We start from the raw sequence: 11,959 nt of genomic DNA on the forward strand, positions 1-11,959 counted from the left end.
TTGCTTGTTCTCAACATCAAAGACAGAAGATTCAAAGTTCTTGACTCTATGAGAACAATAAATGATTAAAAAAAGGGATTTGCTCAGTTTGTCAAACACATATATAGTATTTTTCTTGAGATAGAACCAGTACATAATTTATAAAAAAAGAAGATACTAGCTGTTCATTTCGTCCAAAAGCTTTTGTCATTATTATTTTTGGAGCTAATGTGACAAGGAGTCGTGCACTCCAAGTCTTCAAATATTGATACGCACGTGTATGACAGGTTATGCTTCCATTCATGCATGATGCACATAGATGTCGCCAGCATAAAAAAATAAATAAATAGGTCGTTGTAGCAATAATACCATATGTATGGCCAAGTTTTGTTTGAGTGCAAATAGTTACTCACTCAAAGGAATTTGGTCATATATGGATATATCATCACTATTCACCAAGTAACACAAGTGAAAAACAAAGTTGCTCATGTCATTCTCTTTATGTTCATTCTTGTTTTTATCAGGACGAAGCTTGTTAATTCATTTATTTGTTTCACCTTTCCATTCATTTGATTCTAATAATGCGTACATTTACCCTTTCCTTCATAAAAAGGGAAGCAAAAATCTCTTTAATTGCCCTCCGTCCATGCAAAGATAGAAGGTGGAGATTTGTCTGATGGTAATTGTATGTAGATAGTCCAAAAATATAATCGATTTCTAGAAATAAGTAAGTATACAAAATTAAACAATAAATATGTTTTACATGTATCACAGATCCAACATCTCGCCTTTACCAAGAGCAAGGCATGCTTAAATGGATCTGGCATTAATTGGTGAGGCGCATTAGCATTTCAATATGTTCAATTTTTATATGATGCATGTATACTTTTGAAATAAAATATATTGCTATAGTAAATTATATAGCAAAATTCAGTTTAATAGATCAAAATAAAGGTTACCCCTAATTTTTAATGTTGTTCGTATAACTTGTGAGAACTGTTTATATATTTTAAATAAAATGTTCACACCCCACTAGTGAAAAGAATTCCATAGGACAATAAAAATACACTATGCAAAAAAAAATTGTGTTACACAAGATACTTTCTTTTCATTCTAATATGAAAATTTAATGTACAGAAAGTTTCAAAAACATAGTAGTTTCATGGCTATAAGAAATAAATGTCCACGTATCTCGTAAGATGTGTCGATGTATTTTGGTATGAAAATAAATATCCATGACCTAAAAAATAGTGTTCATGTGCATACAACAATATGCTCATGTATTTACAGTAAAATATATAATAATAATATAAAGAGAAAAACTGAATTATAAAATATGTACATAAAATGGAACAATTTATAGAAATTGCAAACAATAAAAATATAAATAAATTGACGTGAGTACAGAAAACTAAATGCAATAAAAAAATCATGTTACGTACTGGCGAGACTAGCTCCCCGATCGTTTCTTGTGACGACTTCTCAACGACCTTGCTTATGGGGAGTGCTAGGATCCACACCGTACAGGCGGCCTCCTTTTGCAACCATTTTTAGCAAACAATTAATGTCGCAGCACATTTGTCTCCTATTTTCGGCGTTGAGAAATTATTGTGTCACTTGCAGGTTAGAAGATGGAATCAAACCATTTTTTGTTGTTGAGAATTTATTACATTACTTGCAGGTTAGAAGATGGAATTGATAATTGAAACTTTAATATTGGTTCTAATGAATATTGGTTCGAATGTTAAACAACCCAACTCTAGATTTGTTATTCAGACTATCAACTAAGAAATTTCTAATGGTCTCACTGATTCTTCTTAGTAGCTCTGATAGCTGCTCCTCTCACCTGCTTCGGCGATGACATATGGAGGAATGTGTATGACCCTCCCGAGGCCGGTGAGTCCACTATGGTTGCCGCCATGACCAATTTTCTCGAATAGAACATCTACGAGGTTGCATTTCGTCCAAGGATATATCTTGCATAAAATATCTGAAACGCACGTGTGATAATCTCACGTCACAATCTCAAACTCACATCATGGATATGCACTATCGCACAAAGCAGCCAGCTAGCTAGCAAAAACATGACATGGACTCCCAGCTGGCAAGCACTACACGTGACAAGAATACAAGCTGCATTCGACACTAAGCAAGGTTAATTAATTCGTAACTGCAGCAGAGGGACGGTAGACGCTGGCTCGTCGGTCGGCATCAGGATCAGCTCCAGGCCTCCAGCCGTACGTCAATGTAGTTTAATGTAGAGCGGCGTAGCTTCCTCGCAGCTGAGGGTCCACAGATTGATATTTTGAAGAGCAAGGATGGCTGGATGGATGCACGCTCACATTGGCTGCCTCGGAGCTGATCCTTGTTGGATTTGCCGCCCAGTTTGTCAAGCCGATATACTATAGTTTATACAAAGATTAAGAGAACAGACAATACTGGCCGGTCATTTGGTCCTAAAGCCTTTGTCGTAAGTTACTTTTGAGCTATAATTCACCAAGGAACAAGAGATGTCCATCGCACGTGTATGACAGGTCATGCTTGCATGTAGGCATGATGCCAGATCGATGTCATCGGAAGAAAAGGAAATAGGTCGATGCAGCTATATTGTATGCATCTGTGTGTGCTAGTTCGGTTTAAGTGCAAATACAAGCATTCCCAGCTATCTTTCTGGGAAGGCCCCCATGAACTCTTTTTTTCATCCGGACGGACGAAAATGGCCCAGTCACGTTCCTACCTTCTCGTTTTCGTCCGGATTTAGGCCTAAATCCGTTCGGACTCCCTATGCCATCCTCGGTTTCCCGAAGTGCCACTACGGGAACCAGTCAACGGCCGTCGGCACAGCTTGTCTTGCCGTCGGCACAGGCCTGTGCCGACGGCAGCCGTCGGCACCTTGCCGTCGGCACAATAACGCCTCGGCACAGACTAAGTTGCCGTCGGCACAGACTAGCCATCGGCACAACATCCTGTGCCGACGGCAAAGCCGTCGGCATAGAAATAACGTCCGTTTAGTAATTCTGGCTCGAATTTTTTTCAAAAAAAAAATTTGAATTTTTTTCAAGTTTTTTTTCTCAATTTTTTTAATCTCTCACATGTACCATTTTAACTCTAACTACATTTAATACTAAGTCAAATTTCACTCATGGTCAAACTCAAATTTCCCGGTCGGTCACCCATCCTCACACTACTTCGCCCCTAGCACGCTTAACTTCTCTGTTCCTTTAGACTAGCTTCCATGAAAGAAATGACACTTTGTTGATAATACTACTATATCAATCCTATTAACCCCTATTTCTTGGTGTTGCACATCTTTATTTTTTAATTCCAAACAATTAACTACATAAACTATAAACTACAATGAATAAGTATATTAATCTTGAATTCAAATGGACAATAAAATGATTTTATTTTTTCTTTTCTATTTAATATGGAATAATTAATATCTTTAAATCCGTAAATCAGAATTTAACAAATAATATGTCAAAATTGATCAGAAAAATAAGAGGAATCCAAATATGACATCTATATCATATTCTGAACCTAAATATGATTTTTATAAAAAAACTTGAGCATTATATCATGTACCTGTAGTTCAAATCTGGTCGGCCTCCTGCCGATTCGGCAGGAATTTGTCTTTTTTATGAGGGTTGGACGGAAAGGTTTCAGATACACCGGTTAAGAAATTATCCATATTATGTGGTCCAGTATTTTTGAAAAATGTGTTGGTACCAATGTGAAACTTTAATTTGGTGGTTGCTTCACAAAACACCCGGTTTTCGACACCTCAAAAATGAAAAATGACTTTTTCGTGCGATAAAATGGAAAACTTCCTCCTGCAACATCGTAATACACCCCAAGATGCACATGTGTGCATAATATGAGCACATTATCACAAACTATACCGTGATTCTATCCATAACATTAGTCGTTTGACCTAAATATCATGAAACCTCGAACATGATAGCTTATTTAGTGAAGAATTTTTTATGATGTTTGCAATTCTCCAACTTTAATATTTTTCCTTGCAACTATGACACATAATATGACACCACGCGAAGGTTTCACATTGTTTGGATCGTTTTGGAATTTGTTATGCCCGTTTCAAACAATATTCAAAACGGCGGGCATGAAGATCCTTTGCCCGGAGCTGAGGCTCGCTAAACTTGCGTTGGATCTCTGATGAAATATCATGTTGTGAACCTAAATATGATTTTTACAAAAAAAATTGAGCATTATATCATGTACCTGTAGTTCAAATCTGGGCGGCCTCCTACCGATTCGGCAGGAATTTGTCTTTTTCATGAGGGGTGGACGGAAAGGTTCCAGATACACCGGTTGAGAAATTGTCCATCTTAGGTGGTCTAGTATTTTTGAAAAATATGTTGCTACCAAGGTGAAACTTTAATTTGGTGGTTGCTTCACAAAACACCCGGTTTTCGACACCTCAAAAATGAAAAATGACTTTTTCGTGCGATAAAATGGAAAACTTCCTACTGCAGCATCGTATGACATCCCAAGATGCACATGTGTGCATAATATGAGCACATTATCATAAACTATACCGCGATTCTATCCATAACATTGGTCGTTTGACCTAAATGTCATGAAACCTCGAACATGATAGCTCATTTAGTGAAGATTTTTTTATGATGTTTGCAATTCTCCAACTTTAATATTTTTCCTTGCAACTATGACACATAATATGACACCACGCGAAGGTTTCACATTTTTTGGATCGTTTTGGAATTTGTTATGCCCGTTTCAAACAATATTCAAAACGGCGGGCATGAAGATCCTTTGCCCGGGGCTGAGGCTCGCTAAACTTGCGTTGGATCTCTGATGAAATAGCATTTTGTGAACCTAAATATGATTTTTACAAAAAATGTTGAGCATTATATCATGTACCTGTAGTTCAAATCTGGGCGGCCTCCTGCCGATTCGGCAGGAATTTGTCTTTTTCATGAGGGGTGGACGGAAAGGTTCCAGATACACCGGTTGAGAAATTGTCCATCTTAGGTGGTCTAGTATTTTTGAAAAATATGTTGCTACCAAGGTGAAACTTTAATTTGGTGGTTGCTTCACAAAACACCCCGTCTTCGACACCTCAAAAATGGAAAATGGTTTTTTTCGTGCGATAAAATGGAAAACTTCCTACTGCAGCATCGTATGACATCTCAAGATGCACATGTATGCACAATATGGGCACATTATCTCAAACTATGCGACGATGCTAGCCTAACATTGGTTGTTTGGTGTGAAAGCCATGAAACATCGGACCTGATAGCTCATTTTTGAGAAGGTTTTTGAGATATTTGTAATATTACGTGTTTGATATTTTTCCAAGATAGATCTTATTTTTCTGAAAATTTTGATATATTATTTGTATTTTTCTGAGTTAGAATGATTTAGTTATGATTTTTGGAAGATTAATGTGGTAAAATGGAAAATAGCTATGCCGACGGCTTTGCCGTCGGCACAGGGCTGAAATATGTGCCAACGGCAAAGCCGTCGGCACAGGCCTAACGCTGTTACCTCGCCGTCACGGCGGAGTGGTTGTGCCGACGGTCCAAACTGTGCCGACGGTCCAAACTGTGCCGACGGTTGCCGTCGGCACAGACCTTCCTGTGCCGACGGTTTTCCTATGCCGACGGCTTACCTGCTGGCCTGGCCGGAACGGGTCCTGTGCCGACGGCCCCGATATTTTGCCGTCGGCACACCCGTAGTGTGCTGCCGGGAACTCCGGATGGAGAAAATTCCGCGATCTGGCCCGCGTGTCAGTGAAGATTCCGCGTTTTGATCCGCGTAAAGTCCCCGGGACGGCTGGAAAATTGTTGCTCCCCATGCCAAAAATAGATCCAATCCGGACCAATTTTTATATGGATTGTGCCCTGGGGGGGCTCCAACGGCTGGAGATGCTCTTACTAGCTCAAAGGAACTTGGTCATATACCATCACCAAGTAACACAGGTCAAGAACAAAACTGCTCATATATATGTTTCTCTTTAGTTTCATTCATCACTCATTTTGAGAATGCTGCTTGCTAATACATTCGATGTTCTTTCCCTTCTTTGTCGGTTCAGTTATAATATGTACTACCTCCATCCCAAAGGTTAAGTTTTATATTTTTTTGAAAATTCAAACCAAGTAAAATTTAACTAAACTTTTAGAACAATCTTTCAACAAATATAATATTTTGTAGATATCATACAAAAATATATTTTATTGTCTATTTAATGATATTAATTTTGTATTTTGCATGATACTCCGTAATAATTTTTGGTAAAAGCTTAGTCAAACTTGACATAGTTTGACTTTCTAAAATTAATGTAACCCTTAACTTTGGGATAGAGGTAGTATATGGAGCCTTGCTCTAATATGAGGGGAGACAAACATCTCCTTGGCAGCTCTCCTTCCTTCATGCCGAAAAACCTCACATGAGAGAAGACAAATGAATGTCCCTAGCTAGTGAAAGGTGGAGATATGTTGGGGTAGCTATGGCCTGAGGCCTATGAGGAAAATTCAGCGTAACGTTTTCGTAAAAATTCCATGAAATTGATTTTTTTAATGGTAGTTAGCTACCTCGTCGAGCCACAGACTGGCACTGGATCCGCCCCTATACCTATTCATAATCACTACTAAGTCGAAGTGATCATCTCGAAGCACCTTCCGAGTCGCTGAGTAGCTATAGTGACAGTGATATCATTATTTCCTTAGTTTTATGCCCACTTCGGTCTTCATACATTGGCAATCAACGTAGAAAAGTTCGAGCCCAAATAGGACCAAGGCGATCAGTTGGCATGCGCACTAGGATGACTTGGTAGTTGCACGGAATACTGATGAGGAAGATTACTAGGTTCCGCTTATGGCGCCATGCCAGATTGGCGTTGGATCATACGTATGTGCAAGGAGGGACCTATGTGGGTATCATGGGTGCACCCTGTCCAAACATACATAATTTCTTTTAATATATGGATGTGGCTAATTCTCATTCTAGTCATCCAAGTGATGTAATTCCCACGATTTTATCATCCATTTGCAACTGAAAGTTGTAAGCGTAACCAACTTGTAATTGAAAAATTCACTTGCAAACCCACTTGTAACTAATAAAGCTCAGAAATCACGATGTAAATCCAACGTCTTTAGATTTTAATGAGCTCTAACTTAATTCTTGGTTGAGGGTGAATTAGCAAAACTATCAATATATAACAGTCACGTGTATTGTAGAAAAGGTGATAAAATGTAGAATTGATAATTGTGCAGACTCTAAAATCTGCCTAAACCTGTAATTGTTGGGGCCATCTAGTCATGCATATTGGTTAACCCTAAGCTAATTATGCCAGTGCACTATGGTGACCCAGATATATGATGTATTGATTCCTCACATCAGGACTTCGGCAGGCGGAGCGCTTTGATTGACGACTCAAAGTTTGGCTTTGTAACTGTTCGTTACTACTCCCTCTGAGTTCATAAAAAGATATTGAAGATTTGTCTCAATTCAAAAGTATTTAGACACTCTTTAGTGTATAAGTACATCCAAATTTAGACACACACTTGCAATGAAGAGAGAGCATGGCAACCCCTTCGACTAATTTTGTTCGCTAGCTACTAGTATATATTATTCCACCGATGCAAGTGAATTATATATACTCCCACATGTCACTGCCAAGATGCGATTCACTATCTACAAAAGTAAAAGAATTCCCTTAACAACCAGAATCATGATTAAGCTAGCCAAATCTACCTTTGCCATTGCATCCATATGAAGTAAAAGTAATCCCATTTCCACGGAGGGTTCAAAGTTTCAACACCGATACGCCGAGACTCACCTGCTCCAACGATGAAGACGACTACCGTGCTTCCAGGTCAACATAAAAAAATTCGCCACAACACAAATCTCCAGCGCTATAAATACACGTTCACTCACTCACACCACAAGCAGCGTGCGTCCAAGTAGAGCCATTGTATCAAGATTGATTCTAAGATAAAATCACCAAGAGTCGAGCCATGTCGGCCATGACGGTGGAGAGGTGGTTGGGGTTGTGGACGGGTGTGGGAAGCGTCATCTTCCTGTGGACGAAGGTGCAGGACCACATCCCGGCCGCACTCCGCCACTACCTCACGACCTCAGCGACCAAGCTCGCATCCTACTTCAGTCCCTACCTCCAAATCACCATCTCCGAGCAGGGTATCGAGCGATTCCAGCGCAGCGAATTCTTCCTCACCGTCGAGGCCTACCTCAGCGACGCATGTGCCCGCCGAGCGCGCAAGCTCAAGGCCGAGCTTGGCAAGGACAGCAATAACCTCCAGGTCTCCGTCGACGACTACGAGGAGATTACCGATGAGTTCTCCGGCACCACGCTGTGGTGGTCCGCCTCCAAGAAGCAGTCGAATGCGCGCAGCCTCATCAACCTCTACCCCGGCCAGGATGAGAGCCGCTTCTACCGGGTTGTCTTCCACAGGCGCCACCGCGACCTCGTCGTCAACAGCTACCTGCCTTTCGTCCTCGGCGAGGGCCGCGCCGTCACCGTCAAGAACCGCCAGCGCCGCCTCTTCACGAACAATGCCAGCAGCAGATGGAACCCTTACAATTCAAAGAGCGTCTGGAGCAATGTCCCGTTCGAGCACCCAGCAACGTTCGACACCCTCGCCATGGAACCCGAGCATAAGGAAGCCATCGTCGACGACCTCAAGGCGTTCAAGGAGAGCAAGGAGTACTATGGGAAGGTCGGAAAGGCATGGAAGCGTGGGTACCTCCTGTACGGGCCTCCTGGCACCGGCAAGTCCACTATGATTGCCGCCATGGCCAATTACCTTGACTACGACGTCTACGACCTCGAGCTCACGGCGGTCAAGAACAACACCGAGCTGCGCAAGCTCTTCATCGAGACGACAGGCAAGTCCATCATTGTCATAGAGGACATCGACTGCTCCATCGACCTCACGGGGAAGCGCATTAAGGCAAAGAAGGCCTCCGCTGACAAGGAAGCTGATGACGAAAAACCCAAGTTTCCCGGGGAACCGGAGAAGGATGAAGCGACAAAGGTGACCCTATCGGGCCTGCTCAACTTCATCGATGGGCTATGGTCGTCTTGCGGCGGCGAGCGGATCATCATCTTCACGACCAACCACAAGGAGAAGCTGGACCCCGCGCTGATCCGGCGGGGCAGGATGGACAAGCACATCGAGATGTCCTACTGCCGCTTCGGGGGCTTCAAGGTCCTCGCCAAGAATTACCTGGATGTCGTTGTTGAGCACGAGATGTTTGGCGAGATCCACCAATTGCTCGCGGAGACTGACATGTCACCTGCAGACGTGGCAGAGAACCTGATGCCTATGTCAAACAAGAAGAAGAGGGACCCTACTGAGTGCTTTCTAGGCCTTATCGAGGCGCTCAAGAAAGCTAAGGAGGACGCGACTGCCACCAAGGCGAAGGAGGAAGAGGAGGTTGAAGCCAAGATTGCTAAGGAGAAAGAGGAGGGAGAGGTGAGCAAAGCCAAGGAGAAAGACAAAGGGAAGTGCGAGGCCGTTGGAGACATGAAGCAAGTTGATAAGTAACACAAGGACAGTGAGCCTCATTGTGTGCTCGTTTAAGCTTTAAAAGCACATAAATAATCATGGTGTGAAGATGTAATGTTAGAAGAAGATGATTGGACTGCGTGTGATGTACATTATTGTGGTATGTTGTAAATTATACGGCCTCAATGTACAGGGTCTTATTTGTATAAACATATTATTGTGTGCATCTTGCAATACTCACGAGTTGTCAGTAAGGACGCAAAGGTTGAAAAGGTAATCCTCTTGTGGGGCGAGCGGGTTACTGCATGTGATTAGGCGAAACTTTGATTACTCGTGTCTGCCAGCATGGCTCCACATCAGCGACGTGACTCATCATCAAAACTCCAAAGAGCTGAAATATCAAGCCACTACGTTTCGCCGTCCTAAGCTTTCAATCTTCGAGCCATTCAAATGATATGCTAGTCCAACATGCTCCGATGCACTCAAGAAGTCAACCTGTTTATATGGGTGAAACCCAAGTAACTCGATGTCTTCATGATGTAAATTATCGTAATACTCTTCAACCAAGTGGCACTCTTCAGCCATATATATCTTTATCACTGGTGGAAAAAAGGGCTTTGGTCGCGGTTGGCAACTGCCATTAGTCGCGGTGGCCCAACCGCGACCAAAGCAGCGCGACTAAAGGCCCCCCCCCCCTTTAGTCGCGGTTCCTTACGAACCGCGACTAAAGGCCCGTCCACGTGGGCCGCAGGGGAGCGCCAGGGCGGAGGACCTTCAGTCGCGGTTCTTCTGGCCAACCGCGACTAAAGGCCTCCGCACGGTTTAGGGTTTTAGCCCCCCTCCCCCTAAATCTGGTTTCTTTTTAATTTGTATTGTTTTATTTCTTTTGGGTTTTAATTTTGAAGGAGTTTCACATATTCTACGGTACTGTATACATACATGCATATGAATGTACAATTTCAAACAAATTTGAAATTAGAACCAAAAAGAATTCAAGAGGAATATACAATATATATTCAATATCGGATGACCATATACAATATATATTCAATATCGGATGACCATATACAATTTTGAACAAGTTAGTTACAAATTCTGGTGCATATAAAGTTCTACGTCATCGTAATAGTGTTCTCCTCTAGGATCGATGACTTCCCTCGCCAACCATCCAGCTAGTTCCTCTTGAAGTGGTCGGAAGCGAGCTTCTGGACTAAGCGTCTTCCGGAGGTTATTCCTCAGGATGTTGTTCTCACACGTCTGGTCCCGCTCATTGCAGTATCTCCGGATCCTCTCACAAACATAGTATCCACATAGATTGGTCCCCGGTGGCTGAATATCCCCAGTCGTCCGCACTGCCATTTTAAAATGTAGCTCCTTTTTGAATTCACCGACCTTGGTATCTACGAACCGTCTCCAAACCCTACGAGGCAAAGAAAATTAAATAAACAAGAGAGTTATTAATTAGTTACTTGATATTAGGAAATGATGAACGAAATAGGCCGATCGATATAGAGCGCAAATGAATGAAAATAATTACTTTTGCATCATTTTTCTCATGTCGCCCCAAAGCGCCGGATCCATATTCAGAGAGTCGTGGACGAGAACTGAGGAGGTCTGAACTTTAATTACCATAAGAATCCAGTGGAACCTGCGGACACGATACATGCACAGTCATGCATAACTCATCGATTAGCCACATACCATAAACAAAAGAGAATGTGCTCAAGACAGAAACACTCACCCAAAATGGTAAGGAAATAGAATATCACTTTTCTGTTGCTGTTTTCTAATAAACCGCCACAGGTCATCCTCCACGTCGGCGGGGTGGTGTTCTAACACATATGAATTAACGATGTGTGGGTCAATGAACCCAACATCATGGATGTTCCTTATTCGCATTTCCCGCTTCTTCATTCTGCATAATATATAGCGTACACAACAAGATAGTTAGGACAATATATATATATATATATATATATATATATATATATAGTGCAGGCCGGCAATGAACGAGATGGGGTAGAAATTAATAAATCACTTACAGAACGTAGCAACTGATGATAGATTTGTCGAGGTCGCGTTGATTGAACAGCTGGAACAATTCACTCAGAGGAATTTGTACCCAGTAATGTTTGAAGTGATGCTCATATCTAACTTCCGCATAGATATACTCTTTGGCGTTTTTATGTTTTATGTAACCCTTGTACCAATTTAGCAGACCTAGCATTTGTCGAGGTAGATCCTCTTCTGCGCAGGGCTCGACGAGAGGGCCATTCTTCACATATGTAAATACTACGTCCTTCATTGGCGCCTCATCAAGGCCTAGCAGTGCACGAAGAGTGATACCTAACTCGGCCGCTTGTTCTCTGGCACTCGTTACGGTCAATCCATGTCTGCCGCAGCTGCTATGATATCGGGGCATCCGGATCGGCGGCTTGCACTATGAGCGGGGCGATCGATTGTTT

General features: G+C 42.0%; 1 protein-coding gene across 1 annotated transcript; it reads left to right on the forward strand.

Annotated features, from left to right (window-relative positions):
* Window positions 1-7,927: 7,927 nt before the first annotated feature.
* Window positions 7,928-9,730, forward strand: LOC127298842 (AAA-ATPase ASD, mitochondrial-like). The gene has a single exon (XM_051328702.2). The coding sequence runs from the start codon at window positions 7,983-7,985 to the stop codon at window positions 9,531-9,533; it is 1,551 nt and encodes a 516-aa protein (XP_051184662.1). The 5' UTR covers window positions 7,928-7,982; the 3' UTR covers window positions 9,534-9,730.
* The last annotated feature ends 2,229 nt before the right edge of the window (window positions 9,731-11,959 follow it).

Source organism: Lolium perenne, chromosome 5 (assembly GCF_019359855.2).
Source record: "Lolium perenne isolate Kyuss_39 chromosome 5, Kyuss_2.0, whole genome shotgun sequence".
Lineage (NCBI taxonomy): Eukaryota > Viridiplantae > Streptophyta > Magnoliopsida > Poales > Poaceae > Lolium > Lolium perenne.

What these genes read in the sequence shown, in the direction of transcription:
- LOC127298842 (XM_051328702.2), top strand. Translation starts at nt 7,983, where the DNA reads ATGTCGGCCATGACGGTGGAGAGGTGGTTGGGGTTGTGGACGGGTGTG.